This window comes from Macaca nemestrina, chromosome 18 (assembly GCF_043159975.1).
Source record: "Macaca nemestrina isolate mMacNem1 chromosome 18, mMacNem.hap1, whole genome shotgun sequence".
Lineage (NCBI taxonomy): Eukaryota > Metazoa > Chordata > Mammalia > Primates > Cercopithecidae > Macaca > Macaca nemestrina.
In genome coordinates this window covers 86617046-86638958 of record NC_092142.1, presented here as the reverse complement: position 1 = coordinate 86638958, position 21913 = coordinate 86617046, and the positions used below count along the sequence as shown (strand labels likewise).

Genomic DNA, 21913 nt, shown 5'->3' with positions numbered 1-21913 from the left:
GTTCTGATCTCGGGTCACAAGTTCTCACAGCAGCCTGGGGTCACCAGGGACTAGACCCAGCATTAGGCTTTTTAGGAGCTGCCTGGCTGCTGGGCTGAGCTTCATTGCAGGCCCAGGAAGATGACCAAGAAGGGCTGAGCAGAGCCCCGTCAGCCACTCCTTGGGCTGGAAGTGACTTCCTCGGTATGGATGGCAGCTGTTAACAAGCAGTGGTGGTTTGGCCGGAGGCCTCTGTGGGGCACAGACACGGCGTGCACGCTCAGGAGGACAGGCAGGTGGCATAGGCCTGAGCAGGTGGCGTCGGCGCACGAGAAGGGTGTGTCTGAGACAGGATGTTTATCCCAAAGGCCAGGAGTGGACGAGGCGGACGAGTGGCCATGAGGTAGGCGTGTGAGGTTGGCGCGTGAGGTTGGCTGGTCTGCTCCGCCACCCCAGAAACCCAGCGGCCTGGGCCCAACACCCAAACACACGGAGTGAGCTCATGCCCAGGCCGTGACCTGTCCCCGTCACGGGGCCACTTGCTTCTCCCAGGCTTGGGAACAAGCCGGCACAGAACGCTGTGGCTGCATTCACCGCTCAGGCACTTCTGCTGGGGGTTCATGAAGAAACAGACTTAGAAAGCGTTTATTTGTTCCTGACGGGTGGGCCGAAGTTTGGGAGGAGCATTCAGCTTCTTTGCAGAGCTCGGCCTCGCCTGTCCTGAGCGCCCTGCGACCCTGTTGCTAGCCTGGGGTGCTGAGGGCCTCGGCTCTGGGGGCGCTGACCGCCCCTCTGCAGCCGGCGCCAGGTGCTGGTCCCCGCCTCTTTTCATCGGGAGGCGCTGGCCTGCAGGGCCTTCGTGGTTTGCCGGAGACCCTTGTTCCGTCCCTTCCCAGCACCCACCCCCAGCCCGCTGTGCGTTCCGTAGTTCATTTTCCAGGCAGGGGACGTGTGGTGAAAATACAGCCTGGCTTTGTTTCTTTTCAGCGATGGCAGCCGCACTTTTCCTCGCTTGTTTTGAAGGCCAAGCCGGCGGCCTCCTCGGCAGCTGGGGACAGTTGCTTCCTCAGCTTCTGTGTGCCGACTGCCTCACCTGACACACAGCCTGGGCGTGAGAGAAGCCAACCAGGTGCCTGAGCTGACTGACTCCCTCCTCCCTCCAACCTCCAGTCTCCTCTCTTCCTCCATCCTCCTCCCTCCAGTCTCCTCCATCCGCCCTCCTCCCTCTGCCTTTTCTGGAATCGGGGTCCTGGTCCTGGGCTAGAGGCAGAGCCTGGCCCGGGAGAGGTTCTCAAGGCACTGCGGGAGGGCAGCGTCATGATGTCCTGAAGCTTGCCGCGTCCGGTGCTGTCAGCCGGCTGAAGGGAGAAACTGTCACAGCACCCGCAGCTATGGAAGGTGACGTCCGAAAATCTGTTAGGCACCTTGATGTCAAGTTTCCAAGACCAAAGGCAAGAATAGTCGGACCAAACTTAGGAAGAGTCAGAGAAACTGAGCGTGACCTAGAAGAGGCAGATGGCCCTTCCCCTCCTCTCCTGCTGATTGTTCTGTCGCACACACGACGTGAAATCCACACTGCCCTGTGAAGACTGAGGGCAGGTCTTGGATGTGCCGCCCTCACATGGCCCAGGAGCGCCAGCAGCTTGGGGGCCACCACAGGCCCCAGGGCCTCTTTACTCCCACGGGTTCAGCGGACGATAAAACTTCCCAGGGAAGGAGTAAAGGACGATCAAAAACCTGAACTGAAAAAGTATGAAAAACATTTCATTTCCCTCGGGTTCTCCCCACTAGGTCTGCAGTGCCTTGGGGGTGACTGATGGCCCTCAGTGAGACCGGGTGGCTGTGTGGTTCTGAAAGTGAAAAGGAGCAAGTGTGGTTAGAGCCAGGGGCGTGGTTAGAGCCTGGAGTGTGGACACCCCGTGGATCGCTGGCCCATGGCCTGGCTTGGGGCCTCCCAGGGGAGCGAGTTGAGTGCAGGTGGGGAGGGCCTGTCATTCTACGATGTGTATCTTTGTTTTTGTTTTTGAGACGGACTCGCTGTGTCGCCCAGGCTAGAGTGCAGTGGCACGATCTTGGCTCACTGCAACCTCCGCCTCCCAGGTTCAAGCGATTCTCCTGCCTCAGCCTCCCAAGTAGCTGGGACTACAGGCACTTGCTACCACGCCTGGCAAATTTTTGTATTTGTTTTAGTAGAGATGGGGTTTCACCATGTTGGTTAGGCTGGTCTCGATCTCCTGACCTTGTGATCCACCCGCCTCGGCCTCCCAAAGTGCTGGGATTACAGGCATGAGCCACTGCGCCTGGCCCTGCCCAGCTTTTCTGCATCACCACCGTCGTGTCAGCTCGGCTCAGGCATTGCACACCTAATCTGTATCTTTGGGAATCCTGTGAGCTAATGGTTCTAGATCCAAAAGAATGGATAAAGAGAATGTTTCAAGTTCCCGAAATTATCCCGGCACATCCTGTGCACTACTGAACTTCAGAAAGCACCAGTCCATCCAGTGTGCAGAGTCTGGTAAATGGGCCAGCCGTGGGCACACATAGGCTCCCCAGAGACCCCGGGGCAGAGGGTCTTCCAGCTCTTCCAGGACAGGGCTAATCCGTTCCTGGGCCAGGGGTGGATCTGTTTTGCAGGTTTGCAAGGGTGGGGAGACGCCAGCCTGGCCCATGGGCTGTCCATGCCCACCCCCCACAGACCATGCTGCCATCCGGAGGGGATGCCACTTTCTCCTGACCTCTGGGATGCACAGGTAAAGCATGGAAGCAGTTGCTGGGGAGGAAAATGGCTCTCACCAGGCTGCTCTCGGGCTAATGAAAACTCATCCAGTTCTCCATGCAGCAGCAGCCAGCCTGGCACACGCTGCCCTGCCCTGCCCGACTGTGGAGGTGAGCGGGTCCCCCCGGGCCTGGGTGGAAGGACTGCGCGCCTGTCAGGGAAGGCCGAGGCTCTGGACAGGTGGGAAGCAGCCTTCTCCTTAATCACCCCATGTGGAAACCAATGAAAGGTTTGAGTCTCTCAGACCCAGGGTATTTTAGCCTTGGTTGAATCCTCCTGGAATTCACAGGGAAGTGGCTTTGCCCTCTGCCCTTGCTGCTGGAAGGCAAGGGGCCAGCCTTGGCTTGGTTTTCTAGGTTGTGTTACGGCAGCAGCTGACGGCCCCTAGGCCTGGATCCGCACGGCTTTGCTCAGGGACACCTGCCTCCGTTCTTGTCTGATGGTGTGAACGTGTCTCCTGCTCACAGGTACCATTTTGTGTCATGCAGTTACTGGAATGTACAAAAGCAGCTGTGATGTTTGCAAAGAGTTGCAGACAATTACAAAACCCATCTCCCAGCATGCGTGATGGTGAGAGCTGCAAAGAGCAGGAGTCTTTATTTGGTTCACTTCCGGTCTGCAGCAACCACTTGATATCAAAAAACGGAAAAGATGTACAAAAAGATGTCACATCCCTTTAGAAAGCGACATCATCAGAAACGTATGTGACCTTCAGTCCTCCCTCCCTCTCCTGTACCTCCCCCAGACCAGGCTGCGAGAAGGAACGGGGAGTGAACATATAACAACGGAAAACAATAAAACTGAATTTAACTGGAACATGCTCTAATCTTTAGTTTATTTCTGGTTAAAAATATAGCAATCCAGTGCAGTGTAGTAAAGAAGTCTGCTCGAAAGGTAGCAGAGAAACAGCTAAACATAAGCAAAGCAAGGCAGAGTCCATAAGACAGGCTGGCCCCAAGGCGACCGGATGGGGAATCCCTGCAGTGCCTCCCCGGGCACAGGAGTCCTGCATGTGGCCGTGCCCAGACCCCTCAGGCACGTCCATGCACACGAGGGCCAGGGGGCACTCGGACATCCTGGCAAACCTTGTTCTTTTGTTTGGGTGATGGAGTAACCCTGGTGGAGAAGGCAGAAACATAAGGAACCTGTTTTTGTTGGACTGAAACAAGTTACATTGTACATTTTCGGGGGTTGGATATGCTACAATTTCTCAGGAAGTTTCAAGCCACTGGGTTTGAACCGCATTCCTGTCTTGGGACCAGGCCCACTCTGGTGTAGCACTGAGGCATCCGGAAGGAATATGCATATCTGTTAGGGGAAGTTGAGGCAGGCACAGTACAAAGATGTGAAAACCCGTGGAGGTCAGTAACCATGGGAGAAGGCTTCCTTTAGGGCCCTTACTCCTGGGGACACGGAAGCCCATGCGTCCACCCTGCACACCAAGTGCACACACCCAGAGCCCCGGCGCGAGGCCGACTCCACGGCACAGCCCCTCGGCTTCCATGCTTCGCTGAGCCCAGGCAGATTGGAGTGGGCCCCGGCTTCCCTGGGGTCTGGTGGGGGAAACGGCCGAATAGGGCCCACGGTGAGTGGGCAGCAGAAGAAAAGGGCTTTGCTTTAAAACTCGGTGTGGGGAGTCGGCTTCTCACGGAAGGCCGGGGGCAGTGCCGAGAAGAGGGAAGGACCTGCATCCGTCTCACGGGGAGGAGGTGGCCGACCCCTCCCCTCCCTCAGGTGTGCAGCACAGCTCTCACACAGAAAACGGCCGGGCTACTGCCCGCTGGGGTGGGCCACCCTGCCCCACGCCTCCCGCCCATACTTGTCACCCGTCTGTTCTAGACAGAGGAAGCAGTGAATCCACTTTTCCAAGCTCATGGCGACGGGAGCCAGCCCTGCTGCTCAGGGGGTGTGGGGCTGGGGCTCCGCCCCGGGCTGCCCTCCGTCCACACCCAAGGAGGGACATGTGACCACAAGGACGACGTCCACTGTTACCACTGACGTGCCGGGATCCCTTCTGTTTCCACGTGGAGCTGGAGGGGCTGCGTGCTGGCCTCCTTCTGCCATGCCACACAGCAGAGTGTTATACAAGCAAAGAATTTTGGCTAAAATCCAAAAAACATTACCCAGAAAAAAAGGCAAACTGTGAGTGATACCGAATCACGTGGTTCTTCTGTGAGAGGACTTGGGAGCCGCTGGGCTGTCCGAGTTGCGGTCTTTCCCTTCTTGTGGTTTTGCTTTTAATGTCCCCTTTTCCTACCTTTCTCTATTTTTGCTACCGCGACAGTCTCATCAGATGAAAAAGTTAATAAACAGAATGGCGACTCCGATGTTGAGCAGGATCACCATGGCCACCAGGATAGGAGCCGAGCCCTGGAAGAGAGCGAGGAGAAAGGTGAGCGACAGCCACGGGGGCTCTGCCTGGGCCACCACGCCTCCCAGCCACGTCTCTTCACCAAACTGGCAGACCCTGGGGGTGGAGGTGTGCAGGAGGATGTTTGAAACGGTCGGACACCAAAGGCCCACTGGAACCTGAGCCCCTCGAAGTCCAGACTGGGGAGGAAGCCACTGGCCTGTAAGTCTGAAGTTGTTGGTCTTGGAATTCCCTTGCAGCCCTGAGACCCTGAATACCAGCTCTCCCGGGGTCCCCTTGGAGAGAACCACCCCGGCCTCTCTGTAAGCAAACGTCTCAGTGCGTGCTGCGTGTGTGCCAGTCAGCAGGTTTCTCCTGCTCTGTGGAACTGGGACCTTGGAGCACTGTGATCAGAACCTCAGAAGCGCCTGCATGGCTGCCATAGCCAGTGTCAGATGCAGCCCAGCAGAGGGGGCCCTGGGACTCAGCAGAGGCCTCCCAAAGTCTGTGAGCACAGCTTCCTCAACGAACTCCTCATGCCAGCTAGCTCTGGAGGGCTGTGTCCAAATGCAGGCTGCCTCGGACTCAGGTCACAGTCCTGAGTGCTGCTGCCACCACCTCCCTGAAGTGGCTCACGAGTCCTCAGCCTCTACCAGAGCCCCAAGTGCCAGGCTCTCCCTTCAGCCGCACAGCCCGGGCACTTGGACCAAGCTGCCACCTTCCCTGTGCTTGTTGGAGCCAGGCAGGACACGTCTCGCACCAGAGCCTCTGCCCAGGGCACCCTTCTGCAGTGATTCTTGCAGTCCCGCACCCCACTGTCTCAGGCTCACACTAGGCAGGGGTGAGAGGCAGTGTGGCCCCTCTGGGAAGCCCCCCGCCTCTGCTGCACAGTGAACGGGTGCCTCCTGGAAGATGGCCCGCCCCATGAACGGCAGGGGGTACCCACTCCAGCCTTGCCCAGGGGCTGCTTCTAGAGGACACTTGCCCCTGACCCCCGCCCCTCCCCACACTCCGCATCTCACAGCTGCCTGGAAGGAGATGCAGACCCCACTCGGGAAAGGAGCTGTATGGGGACCTGCCCAAGGCAGGAGGCTGCTCAGAGAGCCCGGTCCATGGAGCCTCCACTCAAAACCTTGTGTGCGCACACACTCCCCGCAGCAGGAATCAACAGTCACGAAGTGGAAGCAAAGCCAGCCGTCTGGTGGCGGATGAACGCAGCCAGCAAAACGGGCCGTGCAACAGCAGACGCCAGCCTGTGGTCCCCTTGCCTAGCCTGGATGCCACATCCCACAGGAGAGAAGCAGCCTCCTGCTGGACTATCTGGCCTGGGGGCCCTTTTGTCTCCTGGGTCAGTTTCACCCTTTCCCAGGCTGTGCCCCCAGTGAAGCAGTGTCGTAGCCAACGTTGAAGGCCCTGATCCCAGCACCTAGGCTGGTCTTCCCCGGGCACCCGCTTGAGCATGTGGCCCAAAACAGCCATTGCCTGGGGCACTTGGAACCCATCACGCCCTCGCCCCTTCCCAGCCTTCCAGCCCCATGGCAGAGGCCCTGCCCTGAGCAAGCTGCGGCCCCTCCTCCTCCTGGTCCAGTCCCGCCCACACCTGGGTGCCCACCTCCCCTCCCTGTGGTCTTAGGAGCTGCCCCCACATGCCCTGGGCAGCACTGCTCGTAGTGGCCCCATCTGTGGCCTGGGCAGGCTCTAGCCACTTCTGCGTCGGCACGGTTTCCTCGGGAGGCCCCTGCCAACAGCCACTCGGCACGGCAGCAGCAACGGGAGGGAGTACTCGCCTCTGCCTGGCCCCAGCTGGTGGTTTTCCATTTGGATTCGGGGACAAGCAGCCAATGAGCCTATCTCGTTCCCGTTAAACGTGAAAGAAACACGTCCAGATGCCATCCTCAGGTCTCTCACAGCCCCGTGGGGCTCTGCACCACACCTGCCAGAGGCACCTCCTGCTGTGTCCCGGGTATCAGCTCCCAGGCCTAAGCGCCTCTCACACTGGGGACTGGAGCCCTCATGCCCTAGAGACACTGGCTTGAGAAACTTTAAGATGGAATCTTTTTTTTTTTTTGAGACGGAGTCTTGCTCTGTGCCCCAGGCTGGAGTGCAGTGGTGCAATCTCGGCTCACTGCAAGCTCCGCCTCCCGGGTTCAGGCCATTCTCCTGCCTCAGCCTCCCAAGTAGCTGGGACTACAGGCACCCGCCACCACGCCCAGCTAATTTATTATATTTTTAGTAAAAATGGGGTTTCACCGTGTTAGCCAGGATGGTCTCGATCTCCTGACCTCGTGATCCATCCACCTCGGCCTCCCAAAGTGCTGGGATTACAGGCTTGAGCCACTGTGCCCGGCCTAAGATGGAATCTTGTTCTTGCCCAGGCTGGAGTGCAGTGGCATGATCTCAGCTCACCACGGCCTCCACTTCCTGCCAGGTTCAGGAGATTCTTGTGCCTCAGCATCCCAAGTAGCTGGGATTACAGGTGCATGCCACCATGCCCGGCTAATTTTTGCATTTTTAAGTGGAGGCGGGGTTTCACCATGTTGGCCAAGCTGGTCTCGAACTCACAACCTCAGGTGATCCACCTGCCTCGGCCTCCCACAGTGCTGGGATTATAGGTGAGCCACCCTGTCTGGCCAAGAAACTTTTTGAAAAAAAGTTGGCTCAACAGACAAGCTGAACCCCAGTCAGCAATGGGCTTTGTAAACTGTACCCCTGGGGATGCAGCTCAGAGAGGAGGGTCCTCAGAGGGTGATGTCCTGCCGAGGGAGGCACCTGCAGCCACAGCAGCACCAAGCCAAACCCCCTCCACAACCTCCCAGCCCATCAGGGACCTGAGGCACAGATGGAAGTGGAGGTGTGGACACAATGAGGGCCTCCACTCAACCACAGAGAAAGCTGGCCCGAGCCCTCTGCACCAGGGGCAGCGGCCTGAGCCCGGCTTTCCATGGCATCTTGGCCTCGGGCAGATACACTGTGAGTCTTGGGCCCTGTGATAACTTGGTTGGGCCAGGCCAACCCGCAGGGGGGCAGAAAACAGCCAAGGGCCCAGCCCTGCCCACTGATGCCACCCCTCGTGCAAAGCCCCACCATCCCAGCTAGGAGGAAGGGCTGGGTGTTAGTCGGCCTACAGTGGGGGAGCAAGATGGAGTGGGGTGGTCAGTGGCACCTCTTCTGCCACTGTCCTGTCCATGCTCTGGGCCAGGAAGCAGATATGCATGCTGTTGGCGAGGGCATGGCTGCCTGCAGGAGGGAGGCTCCTGTCTACCCAGCCATCCCCCTACCTTGGACCTCCACCAGCAGGTCATAGCTGTCATTTCACCAAGAGGGAAGCTCAGCCAGGACCATAGAGTTCAGTCACCGGCAAAGCTGTAGGGAGAACCTGTGCTTCTGTCCCACGGGACTTTGTGCTGAATTGCCAGGGCCCTATGCAGGCCAGAATCCCAGGCCCATCTGTAGCCAGTGGTACCCAGGACCTCTGGCCTGTGAGCTCTGCAGCACGTGGCTGTTGGGGGGCTGGGAATGGAGGGGGATGGCCAGAAGACAGCCCCCCAGACCCTGCTGGTGGCACAGGGAGACACTGCAGAGAGCTGCACCCCTGTGAGGGGTGACACTGAAGGCACCCAGCCCAGCCTGGCACCCAACTGCCCTGACACCTGTCCCGACATGGATGCTGGCTGGCACAGGCCCCTCCTGCTTCCCACGGATGGGGCGTGGAACAGTGCTTAGGAGTGACCACGCCTCTCTGCCCCATCTCCCCTCACAGACCTGGCAGAAAACACAGCTCCGAAGGTGTGGGGAGGGAGACGGGGAGGGACACCTTGTTTGTACCAGCACCAGGTACCCCGAGGGCAGCCACCTCCAAGGCGCTCGGCTGGCTTCCTCCAGGGCGGATGGGACCTCCCAGACCAGCCCTGGCTGGAGACCGGGCAGGACCAGGGCAGCATGTAGCACCCTGGGTGTCCCACAGTGAACTCACCCCCGATGCCAGCTTGGCACCTGTCCCCAGCTTGTGCATTGACCCCAGGGAGGTTCATTTAAAAGCACCCAGAAGTGCCAGTGTATTAAGCAGGCTAAAAAGAGAACCCGTCCCTACACCTCCCACCCTGCCCACTGCTTAGCTGTTACTAAAATAACCGCGCGCGCACAGCCACGCACACGTCTCCGGCTGCGATGGGGAAAATCAGGTTGTAAGTGTGAGCTGGCATTTTGGTCCCAGCAGGAGCACAGGGGCTGTTCTCTGTAGGCATTTGGGGAAGGGGGAGGCCTTTTAGGAACCCGACAGCAGGACAGACAGACGTCTGCAGTGGTGCTAAGGAGAGGCAGAAACAGGCATTGCCGCCCGGCAGGACGTGCCCCTTCAAAGGGGTGTCACGCTTTGACTCCTCTGGGGGTGGGGCTGGCAGAAGAAAACCACAGCTCCCCTGGGTCACGGACGGGCACAGACACCGACGCCTGCTGCGGCATCAACAATAAACCTACCGCTGGCCCCCCTGCCCGCCCCACGTGCCCTGAGCACCCCACGCAGACAACCCCCTGCATCCTCACACCCAAGGGGCAGATGGGCTTGCGGCACTTCTTTTCAGCACCAAGCACTGCCTGGGCAGCTATGGGCGAGCAGAGCCCTGCTGGGGTGAGGGCCTGGCCGTGCACAGATCCCACGTAGCCACCATCCCACAGCCCTTCCTTCCCTATGGGAGCAGGGTGGGATTCGCACGGTGAGGGTCCCTTCAAGGGGGGGGGGCAGCCCTGTGTGAGGCACCAGGACCCCCAGCCTCACACTGAGCCTAGCCCAGGACCCCCAGCCTTGCACCGAGCCTAGCCCAGGGAACACTGTTCTTCCCTCCAAGTCACCTGCCCTAGAGGAGCGAATCTGGGGCTGGGGACAAGGGGTGCTGGGTGAGGCTCAGGGGGGCCTCATGGGAGCAAGAGAAACCCCCATGGGCAAGAGAAACCTGGACTGGCAGACCCCCCACCCCGGGGTGTCTGACCTGACTCCCAGCCCCAGGCCAGCCCCGCCCCCAGCTATTTCTAGGTCTCTGGGTTCCTGTCCAGGACACCGGACACTCAAGTGGTCATCTCACGGTCCAAGGCCACTGACCAGGGCACAGACTGCTGAGCAGCTGGGGTTGAGCCCATGCTGCCTAGGTCAGGAGGTTCCTGTGCTTTCTGGACAGCCTGGGGGCAGCCCTCTCACGGAAAAAGGTGTGATACCTGCCCCTACCTGGCTTCCCAGGGGATGGTCCCAGCTTCCCAGATAAACTCCCAGTGACCTGAGGGCTGCCGCTCCCAGCTGTACCCCAGCCCCACTCCACCCCTGGAGAGGAACGGGGGAGCAGCGACCGAGCTGCAAACTCAGGAAACCCCAGGTCAGCAGAGAGGCAGATGTCACCGCCACTGGCATCAGCCCGGTGGCCGCCCACTCACCGCACTGGACTTGAGCTCATCCCCATTCTCCTCGTCGGACTCTAGAGTGACAGGCAAGGACTTCTGGGGCGGGGAGAAGGTCAAGTCCCAACGCAGCAGCCGGGGCTCGGCCCCGCCCAGCCGCAGGCTCGCCAGTTTCTGCACCGCGGGCTCCGCGGAGGAGGCGGGCCTGAAGTTCTCCTTGTTCTGGGCCTTGGACCGCAGTCTCTGAACCGCGAAGCCCCGGTCCTCGGGGCGGTGGTCGTCCCCCGAGCCCCGGCAGGCGCCGCCCTTGCCGTAGCGTCTTTTCTGGGGGTGCGTCTCCATCCTCAGCAGGGGCTTCATCTCCATCCGGTAGTTGCTCAGCTTCTCCTCCTGCAGCTCCAGCAGCCTGACGCCCGCGGGGCTGTGGTTGCTGACCCGGTGGTGGGAAGTCCACGTGAACACCGGGGGCGACTCCGTCCGCCGCTCCCGCGGCTTGGGGTTCCCGGGATGCTTGCGGCCCGAACCTCGGGTGCGGAGGTCGTCCACGGGCAGGCCGCCGCGCAGGGCACCGGTGCGGACGCCCCTGGAGCCCCCAGCCTGCTCCTCGCCCCAGCTGCTGCGGGCGCAGTCCCCGGCCCGGCCCTCCAGGAGCATCTGGATGTCCCCACCCCGCTCCTCGTCCACTGACACCTGCCGCGAGAAGTGGGCGACCTTGTTCCTGGCGGCGGGCGCAGGCGGCGGGGTGGCCGCGGGGCTGGCGGGGAAGCTCTGCAGGGGGCTGTCGTCGGGGGTCAGGTCGGAGGGGGTGGTGCCCTTGCGGTACAGCTCGGGGCTCTCCTGCTGCAGGGGCGTCCCGGTGGACAGCACCTCGATGTCATCACAGGAGGTCTGACGCTTGGGCCTCTGGTACTCCAGCCCTGTGTGGGGAAACAAGAGGACACCGGGGGTGTTACCCAGCACGCTCTGCAGCAAGGCCACGGGTCCTGGGGCCAGGGCGCCAGGCGGACACTCTGGGCAGCAGAGGTGCTTCCCACTCACCGAAAGGCTGCAGGCAGGGAAAGGGAACTGGGGACCCCCGTGGTCCCCACCCCACAGACACTTGGAGGGAGGCTGGCTGGGCTCAGGCACGACAGGAGGGGCGGACAGCAGCTCCCAGGCCACCAGGGAGACCCAAGGCTCGGAAAGCGCGTGAGGACGCTGGGGTGTGGACTCAGGTCCCACCAACCCTGACTCGCCTGTCCTGAGGGTGAGAGGAAGCCCCTCACCCTGGCTGACCGCCTGCCTGGGGAGGCCGAGCTGTCACAGCAAGGCTGCTGCCACCCCTACCGCCTGGGACTGTGTCTCGTGGTGCTGGGACAGTCTTGCTGAGAAACAGCCAGTGCCCGGGCCAGCGTGACAGCCCAGGAGCCGGCTTCCCTCCCCACCTTTAGAGGCTGACGGGGCTTCGAGTCCTAGGGCGGGGCTCCTCTTCCCCTGCAGGGAGTCAAGAAGCCCCTGGTCTCCAAAGAGCTGCAGAGGCAGGGGGCTCCTGGGAAGGGGAGGTCCCAGCAGGACCCAGGGGCCAACTCTGCAGCCAGCAGTGCCCCCGTCATCTGCCGGTGGCAGCGCCAATCCCAAGGCCTGGATAGGGAGGGGCAGCATCGTAGGACTAGCCCCAAGACTGCTCCGGAGCTCCCAGCAGGAGCCGAGAACCAAGAACATGATTGGGATCTCATTTCCTGCCAACGCAGGGACACGGGAGCCGTGCCCAACTGTATTCCATTAGGAGAAACCCAAGAATGCGGCGCTTCCTACCCTCCAGGGAACAGTTTCATGTTCATCTCAAGTAGGGTCCTAGGCTCAGTGCAGAACCGTGGGACCCCCGACATCCCTATCCTGCCGGAGCTGAAATGGCGCAGAGCCTCGTGGGAGTTTGGGGTACCTTCCCTCTGGGGACGGAGGTCTCAGGGCTCCGCCTGGGGCTGCCACCTCATGAGACCAGCTCAGACACCAAGAGCCGCCCCCCACCTTAGAATCTCTGATGCTGAGATATCCTCCTGGCCCATACCCTGAGTCTGACCCTTGGGCAGGAGGTCTGGGAGACACAGCTACCCTCAGTGTGGTCAGAAACGCTCGGTATGGCACCGGATAGGCCCTCCATTTGAAAAGAGACATTAGCAAGCAGATTCGGGGCATGCTGTGTCAACACGAGGCTGGGCTGCGGCGTCCTCCTCCTTGGTGGTCTAAGATGCAAGGCTGAGCAGAGCGAGACTATGGCCCTGGCATGGGGCTTGGGGTGCAGCTGTGTGGCTCTGGGTGGGTGGCCAGCCCTCTCAAATCTGAGTCCGCGTCACAGGGGGGTGTGGGCGGGCCATTCTAAGGTCTCACTCAATGACTGTTGCTCTGTGGTCACTCCATAGAAGCAGGGCTGGCCTGGTTGGGTGTCCTGCCAACAGAGCAGGGAATGGGCCAGCGAGGGTCCATGTAGAACTGCACTGACATCTAGGTACCCACCCGACACCCAGCCCCAGGCCCTCCCACCACCTCTGTCTCCCTGTGAGGGTCCCATGTGGAAGGCAGCCCTGGCCCCGTCAGAGGCCCCCGATCATGCCCATGGATCACCCACATTGCACCTCCTCCTTGGCTGGGATGGGGCTTCCGAGGGGCCCGCATTCCTGTGCCTTAGACACTATGGACCTAGCAGGCTGGGATCAAGGCCCCCCCGCATGGCATCCCGGTCTTTCACATGAGGCTGTCCACCCACTGCAGCCGAGATCAGGCCTGGCTGGCCCAGCACACCCCACCCTAGAGGGGGCCTCGACTCCCAGCAGGAGGGCACCCTCAGCTAAAATGAGCTCCTGAGCAGGTAACGTTCCTAGAAGCATCGTGGTGAAGACTCAGGGTGGGTCCTCGTGAAGCCCCTGCAGCTCCGTTCCTGTGCCTTCAAGCCGCCTTCGTCCTGCAGCCTCCAACGCTCAGTCCTCCTGCCTCTGGGGCAGGGGCGGGTGTCACCAGGAGTGGCCTGAGCACTGGATACCAGTGGCCAGGCTCCTTTGTGGTCCTGCCTTCACGTGGCCTCGGGCAGAACCCTGACCGTCAGAGCTCTCAGGCTGGGAGGCTGCCAGGGTCCTCCCAGGCAGGCAAGAGGCTGGAGCCAGCCGCTCTCTGCAGCTGAAATTCTTGTTTTAAATCTCGATTCCACCACCAGCGCTCTGGCAAGACTGTTCCCCTCTTGGAGGCTCCGTTCTGTCTTCTGTTGTTGGTGACCTCAGCTCCTGGCTGTGAGGACGACTGAGGAACGACCTGGACAGCTTCCCCTGGCCCCACCGCTCCCCAGCAGCCAAGAAGGCTCCAGGGTGCCTGGTCTGGGAACGCTGATCCTGAATGCATCCGAGCTGGAAACAGGAAATGCTTGGATCACATCTCACACTAGTCCCAGCACTTGTAAAACACACACGGTCCAAACGCTCCCTCCAGGAAAGATGCTGCTCAGAGAAGGCCCCGGGGGCGTCACCCAAGGAAGCAGCAAATCAGACCAGGGTGCGGCAGCTGGAGGTGAGGCCAACTCAGCCAGACCCTCGAGGACTGGACTCCCGCCAGTGCGGCAGGGGCCCACGCCTGTATCATGAGGACAAGAACTGTCTGAGGAGGCAGCTTCAGGATTTAAAAGGTCAGCCCAAGGCCCCTCGCGCAGGAACCTGAGCCCTCCAGGAAGCCTCTCTAACTAGAAAGTCTTAACTGGAATTCTCAGGGCGGGGGAGCTGCACCCGTTTCTTGGGACTGGAGCAGTAAAGTGCCACTTGGGGGTGGGGGTGGAAACACCCGAAAGGCATCCTCGCACTTCTGGAGGCCGGAAGCCCTGACCCAGATGTTGGGAGTGCTGCTTCCTTCCAGGGTCTCCGATGAAGAGTCTGCTCCAGCCGCCCTCCAGCTGCAGAGGCTCCGGCGATCTCTGACCTCACTCCATCCACCCGTCTCCTCCTCTTCTGTCTCTTCTAAGGACACTGCTGTGGATCTAGGGCTCACCCCAATCCAGGCTGATCTTGTCTCAAAGTCTGTTCCATAATGACACCTGCACAGACCCTCTTCCCAAGTCAGTCACGTTGGGAGCATCCGGTGGACGCGTCTCTGGGGGATTTGGCACAGGATGGAGGCTTCAGCGTTCCCTGTCCGGTCCCCTTTTCACACACAGAACTGAGGCTCTGAGAGGAAACGGAACAGGCTACAGGCGGTGGAATGTGAGCTGCGGGCAGGGCTGGAGCCGGGGCGACCACGGGCCAGGGTTGGTACGAGGAATCCCATCCTGTCCTACGTGCATTCTTCGGGGAGTGGCCCAGTCAGGGTTCCAGCAGCTGCCCCCGACGGCACTGGCTTCCTCTCCGGCATCCCTGTTCCATTCATCCATCCCGCGGCACCGCGCCCACTCCCACATGCACGTGCATGCTAAACGTGTGCCCCCAAGTGTGTGCCCCACCATCTCCCAGCCCAGGCAGCTGGTCATGGGCGAGGCAAGTAGGGGCACCAGGGAGAAGGAAAGTCAGGGCCTGATAACAAGACCATGGAGGATGCCACTGACCACAGGGCACTTGACCTGCGGCCCTCCCACTTGGACACTTTGGGGTCTGCGTGTCTGGAGGGGCCAGGAGAGTGGAGGGGATGCACTGGAACAGAAGCTGCCTGAGGCAGTGGGGGTGCAGGGGCTCATCCTCCTGATGTCCAGGCTGCAGCCGCAGGCTCTGCAGAGCCCAGCCCAGCCCTTGCCTGGTGAAGGAAAGGCCTTGGAGTGGCGGCGGACGGCCACCTCTAGAGATGACTGGGGTTCGCGTTCCAGTCAGGTGAGCGCCCAGCCCAGCAGCCCCCAGGCTGGGCTCCTCATCCTGTCCTGGAGGCCAGAGTAGCAGGCGCTGCAAGCAGATGCAAGGCTGTGGTGTCAGGGTGCGGACCTCCAGCGTGCAGAGCCTAATCCGAATGCCTCTCACCAGTCAGAGCTCGGGTTGAGGGCACATGATCCTAACCCCATTCTCTGATGCTTCCTGGTGCAGAGGAAGCTTCCAGGTGAGGTAGGTGATGGGAGGCACTGGCCACGGCCTCTCCGTCACCCACCCCGCGCCCTCCACGCCCCCACCATTGTCATTGGGCCGTATCACCCATGATCCCCCTTGAAGGGAGGATGAGGTTCCTAAATCAAGCAGCAGCTTCCAGCTCCTTCCGAGGGGCACAGCGGGAGCTGCCATTTGTGACGCTGTCCAACCCAGCAGCCACCGGGTGTGTTTAATCATAGGTCAGTTCACATCAAAGGCAGGTCAAGAGCCAGCACCCCAGACACACCCAGCTAGTGGCTGCCACACTGGATCCAGCAGACAGGATAGTTCCATCGTGATGAAGAAGGTTCCAGAACAACACTGGGGGAGGGCGGGCAGGCAGACAGTACAGGCTGGGCAGGTGGGCATTCACCGTCAGGGACAGCCGGCAAGCGACACATGGTGCCACAAGGACGCAGCTGTGGGAACGGGAGAGACCTGCCGAGACACACGACCTGCGTCCGGGGGAGCCGGGCCAGGCCTCGGCACAAACAGGCACATTCCGGGGGAGAGGTGGACACCGGGCAGGGGAGCAGCTGGGGCCGAGCCCACCTGAGCCTGCCAGCCCCGGAGGACGCATCTGCTGCCAGGACTGCCCAGCCATCCACGCACCCCCCTCCCTACGATGCCAGTGTCAGGCCAGGCGAGACTTACCGTTTTCCCGGTGCTGGAAGGAAGGGGAGAACTCTTTGGCAGTGATCCTGGCGATCCGCGCCTCCTCCTGGGCTTTCTGAGCCGCTGTGAGGGCTGCCTCGGCCTTTGCCCGAGAGTGGGAGGTCCTGAGCGAGACAGGGAGGAGAGTGAGGGGGGCAGGAGGCACGGCTGACAGGGTCTGGGTCGAGGTCCTGCGCCAACCCCCCAAGAACGGGCTGGGCTAAGACAAGATGCCAGCACCCCGTGTTTGCCCTCAGACCTCTGGATCTTGTTCGTTTGTTCGTTCATTCATTCATTCATTCAATGAACATTGCTGAGCACCAACCAACCAGGCTCAGCGCACAGGATGTGCTTGAAAACACCCCTGGGCGGGGCCTGGTGGCTCACGCCTGTAATCCCAGCACTTTGGGAGGCTGAGGCGGGCGGATCACGAGGTCAGAGGTTCAAGACCAGCCTGAGCAATATAGTGAAACTCCGTCTCTACTAAAAATTACAAAAATTAGCAGGGCGTTGTGGCGCATGCCTATAGTCCCAGCTACTCAGGAGTCTGAGGAAGGAGAATTGCTTGAATCCGGAAGGCGGAGGTTGCAGTGAGCGGAGATCACACCACTGCACTCCAGCCTGGGCGACAGAACAAGACTCCATCTCAAAAAAAAAAAAAAAAAAAAGGAAACAAAGAAAAAAAGAAAATGCTTCTGTTCTAATTATCATCAAACATCAGCACATGGACAGAAAGAGTCCAAGCCCAGAAGACCCACCCACAGGGTAGACACGGTGCCAGCCCACTGTGCTATGTGTGTCTGTGCTTCCTGCCGCTGCCCCGGTGTGGGTCACGGGACCACCTCCCTGCCCAGTAATCCCAGCACCTCTGACTTGGGACCCAGGGCTTGGGCAGGTGGGCAGTTCCCTTACCCAGCCAAAAGATGACATGCCACAGGTACCGTGGCATGAAGGAGCCACGGTACCTGTGGGCGGCCAGGCACATGGCCCCTCTGGCCTCTCCCTGTGTCTCTGTTGAGTCCTGCGGGGGACCTGCCCGCCCTTTGTAAAACAAGGGACTAGATGGACGCCCCGAAGGCAGAACATGGGGTTCTGTGCATTTCAAAGGCGTGGGGCTTGCATTTCTTCCTACCTGGTGTGCTGGCTCCAGGGGGGGCCTGCCAGTGCTGTGGGCACCACTTCCCTGACACTGGGGAAACTGAGGCACAATGACCAATTCCCCCACGACCAATCCCCCTCCGAGCGACTCCCTGGGAGGTCTCCTGCTCACGGTTCCTGACTTAGCCTGTTCGGGCTGGAAAACAGCACTGCAGCTTGGGCGGCTCATGAATAGCAGACATTGCTTTTCTCCCAGCTCTGGAGGCTGGAAGTACAAGATCAAGCTGCCAGCAGATTTGGTGTCTGCAGAGGACCCACTTTCTGGGTCCTGGACAGCACCTTCCTGCTGGGTCCTCATGTGGTAGAAGGGGCAAGCGTGCTCCCTGAGGCCTCTTTCCTCAGGGCACTAATCCCCACTATGAGGCTCCGGCCTCAGCCCCGTCACCTCCCAAAGGCCCCACATCCTAGCACCATCGCCCTGGGGGAGAGGATTAACACATGCACCTGGGGGGCGCAAACACCTTCTACGCAGCCTGACCCCCCATCTTTGCCATATACCTGTCACTCCAAGTCCATGGGCTAAACCTGGAATCCACACACTGTTCATGAAAGACGGCGTTCTTTTTTCAAAATTCCACTGTGCTAACTAGGAACAATTTTACTAGAAGAAAATAAACCTATGACATTTACATACAAGGAGTAACATAAACCACAGCCAAGAACATGTGTCCAGGAAACGAAGCAAGCTGCTGAGAATGCTCCATCAGGGCTCCAAGAGCCAGAGAGTGCCCCAAACGCTGGCCCAGAGAGCACACCGCTGTCTTGTGGGGGCTCTGATCCCAGGCCTTTGGGTGGTCTGTACATCCCCTGAAACTGTACTCAAAATTTTCTGCACGATCCCCTGCCAACAAGCAGAGGGTCCACGGCTTTCATCAGATTCCAGGAGGATTTGCGATGCCCCAAAACTAAAGATGCGCAGTCTGAACACAGCTGGCCCTGGACAGAGAAGCCGAGGCTCAGCCATGCTGCAGCACCCAGGACAGCCCACTCCCAGCTCCTGCCCGAGAATCAGCCCAGGACCCGAAGGAAAGCAGGCTCCGAGCTCCCCGGAAGCCAAGGAAAGTAGGAAAACATCTCCTGCCCTGGGGACACCTTCCAGAACTATGACTGCATGCACCTGACCTTCCAGAACCATCACAACCCTATGCACCTGACCTTCCGGAACCATCACGACCGCATGTACCTGACCTTCTGGAACCATCATGACTGCATGCACCTGACCTTCCGGAACCATCATGACTGCATGCACCTACCCTTCCGGAACCATCACGACCACATGCACCTGACCTTCTGGAACCATCACGACCACATGCACGTGACCTTCCGGAACCATCACGACCGCATGCACCTGCCTCCTGTGCTGGGTGATTTTCGTGAACGTCTCCCACTCCCGTAAGCTCCTGGAGAGGATGGGGTCTTGCACCTCCCTCCCCGGCTGTTCAGACCTCGACCACCACATGCGGCACAAGGGACCAAATGGGAAACTCCCCGGAGGGGCCCGTATTTGGTTCTCACATCTTTGCGTAGTAAAAATACCACCAACATTAACTCACCAACATCATACGTATATTTACATATGTACGTTCACACATATATAAAAAGACGATGTGGTGCCAACACTAAAATAAAACGAATCCAGACAAGCGCATCGCACGAAGGAGGAGACTCCCAAATGCACTGCAGAGGTTCATTATGAGACACCAGGCCTCGGCCGGGCGCCCAGTTCTCCAAGGGGTAATGGCTCCTGATGCCTGTGGCTCCCACCTGTGGAGGGTCAGGCCGCAGTGACACAGGCGGGGTGGGCATCTGAGCTCACCCGGGGCCCCCCACACCTGCACCGTGGCTCTGTGGCGCCTCCACCTGGTCACGTCACAGATCCCGCCTTTTTTGCAACCTTCCCCGGAGGAACAGGTCGTGATGTTTCTTGCCCTGCCTGGCCCTGCATGTGAGGCTCCCATGACCTGCTCTGACTCAGAGGCAAGTGCCAAGAAAAGGCACGGTTCCTGGGCCACTGCTGACCACAGGCCGGCTAGGCCAGATGCCTGGGCTCCTCCAACCTGGGAGTGGAGTGGATGCCGGCAGGATTCACTGCCCAGGCCACCTCTGCTGTGGACAGTACTGAGGACATAGATGGTAGCTGACAGAAGACGAGACCACAGATACACACGATGGAGGGGCAGGTGGGGCCTGAGGGGACTCCTAGTCCTACCGTCAGCACCTGCACTGGATTAAGTGGTGTCCCCCCAAAATATTCGTTCATCCTGGACCTGGGAATATGACTTTATGTGGAAATAGGGTCTTTGTAGGATGGGATAAAACCCAGACAGCCTGACCCACTCCCGGAGTGTCTGATTCCCCAGGTCTGGGTGGGGCCTGGGAATCTGCACTTCTATCTCCCAGGTGAGGTGGTGGCCCCCGCTGGTGCAGGGACCTCACTTGGAGAAACACCGAAAGGGCAAACTCCAGAGTTCTCAGCCTGTACCTTGCCCGGCAGCTCCTCTCTCCTGCTGGATGGCAACTCTGCTAGAAGCCAACTTCCCATCCCCGCCGTCCCCCCGCCATGTCCACTCACCCACACGCAAGGGGAACCGGCCCAGCCACACACTCGACGCACGCAGCCCTCCTCCTCCTCCTCCTCCTCCTCAACTCCTGAGCTGAGGGCTCCTGCCCTGCCAGCATCACTCCCATGGTGCTTGGCTCTCCCCATCTGCTGTAGGAGGGGCCACGAGATCCCGCAGCCTACATCCCCACAGCGGGGTCCCCGCCCCCCACACCCTGGCCCAGGTCAGAACGTGGTATTCCCCACCGCTGACGGCTCCTTGTTGAGTGACAGCTCCTTGGCTCAGGTCCACTGGAAGATGCGAGTCCCGGAGCCTCCATCTCAGGTCGTCATAGCACGTGGCCCCTGCGTTCCCAGCTGCCACCTATGCTGATGACCCAGGGGCCAGAACGGGCCTGGGGCTTCTCCTTGGACCCCTCCCATCCACCCAGCCTTTATCTGACACTGTTGGGCCCTTACCGTGCCGGCTGGTGCCCCAGGGGCCCCGGTGAGCACAGAAGTGTGCTGTGAGGATGGGGCTGCAGTGGGGGCTGCAGTGGGGGCTGCAGAGAGCCAAAGGCTGACCAGGACATTCTGGAGGGAGGAGGTTGATGCTGGGTGGACAGAGGTCACCTGGAGGGGCCCCTGTCCTGGAGGATCACCCCCAGGCTGGGGAGAGCCAGAGGAGCAGGTGGGCAGAGCAGCCAGGTGAGCACTACTGTGAAGTCACGGAGTGTTTCCTGGAAGAGACGGCATCTCAGCTGAGCTGACGGGGGAGCCAAGAGGTCAGGAGGTGGCTCCTGATGAGGCCTGGAGTCACTGCTCACCTCTCACTGGCCCTCAGCCACTCCCCTCCAGCAGGAAAGCTGGAGGTCAGGGGTCTTCCGCACATCTCAGGTGATAGCTGGGCCCGGGTGACAGCCCCCGGCTTTCCAGAGGGCCTGTTCCACACCCGTGACAACCCTGAGGATCTCTCCTCTTTGACAAACGAGGAGATGAAGGCACCAAGACTCCACCTTGGCAGCCCAGGTGGTTCCGAGCCCCACGGGGGTCTCACAGCTGCGGGATGGTGGCTCTGGCCCTGCCCACGTCCCCATCTTTAGGTGTCCAGGGGGTCAGCTCGATGTAGCCTGGACCTCCCCTTCCAAGTTGAACTGACCCGAGCCTCCAAGTCTACCCCCGGGCTGGGGGCAGGATTTCCCCTGACAATGGGACTCCCTCTTCTTACTGAGCCACAAGACCACTGGCTGGCCAGGGTCCAGAGGAGACTACACACCTGCCCCCAGGTCAGTGGAGCGCCTGAAATCTCCACGGGCCCTTTCTGAGTCAGATGCAGCCAGGTGGGTCGCAGGCGGGTCCCAGGCCCGAGCGCCACCCTCCATCGCAGAGATCCCAGATGCATCTCAGAGAGCCCGCGTCCCTGGTGGATTCTTCCTCATCTTGACAGCACACGGGCAGTCACGGCGACATTTCTCCTGGGGCCGGGCATAAGGCCGACACAGCCCGGTGCACCAGGCCCATCTTCTCTGGGCAGCAGGTACCAGCCCAGTGAGGCTCGGTCTGTCTGGGTGGTGAGGGCACAAGCCTCCTGCAGCGGTCACCCATGTGACCACACGCTGGGTGACCTGACACAGAAACGTTCCTTCTCACGGTTCTGGAGGCTGGAGGTTCCACCCAGTGTCAGCAGGGCTGTGCTCCGTCCAGAGGCTCGGGGGGAGACTCCTTCCTATCTCCCAGCTTCTGCGGGCTCCTAGCGTGGCTTGTGGCTGCCTCACTCTCATCTCTGCCTCTCTCACCATGTGGCCTCTTCCCTTCTCAGAACACCCGGATAATCCAGGATGGCCTCATGATTCCATCTGTGAAGATCCACGCCAGCCTCTCCCTGCCCAGCCCTGCCTTCCTCCCTCCTTCCAGGTTCATCTCCAGCAGGCCCCCCAAGCAGGCGTGCAACAGGGAGGCACGGATCTGGAGAGAAGGCTCCAGCAGCCCAGGAGGACCCCAGCATGGGTGAC

At 60.3% G+C, this 21913-nt stretch overlaps 1 protein-coding gene and 1 pseudogene across 1 annotated transcript in view; one reads left to right on the top strand and one right to left on the bottom strand.

Annotated features, from left to right (window-relative positions):
• Window positions 1-3556: 3556 nt before the first annotated feature.
• LOC105488822 (junctophilin 3) overlaps window positions 3557-21913 on the bottom strand; it is a 110544-nt gene continuing 92187 nt past the window's right edge. Inside the window, exons 3-5 of the mRNA XM_011753259.3 lie at window positions 16205-16329; window positions 10527-11407; window positions 3557-5125 (exon numbers count right to left, since the gene is read on the bottom strand). Coding sequence (XP_011751561.1) covers window positions 5045-5125; window positions 10527-11407; window positions 16205-16329 — 1087 coding nt within the window. The 3' untranslated portion in view covers window positions 3557-5044. The remainder of the gene's footprint in view (window positions 5126-10526; window positions 11408-16204; window positions 16330-21913) is intronic.
• On the top strand, window positions 5041-10161 carry LOC112427883 (uncharacterized; annotated as a pseudogene).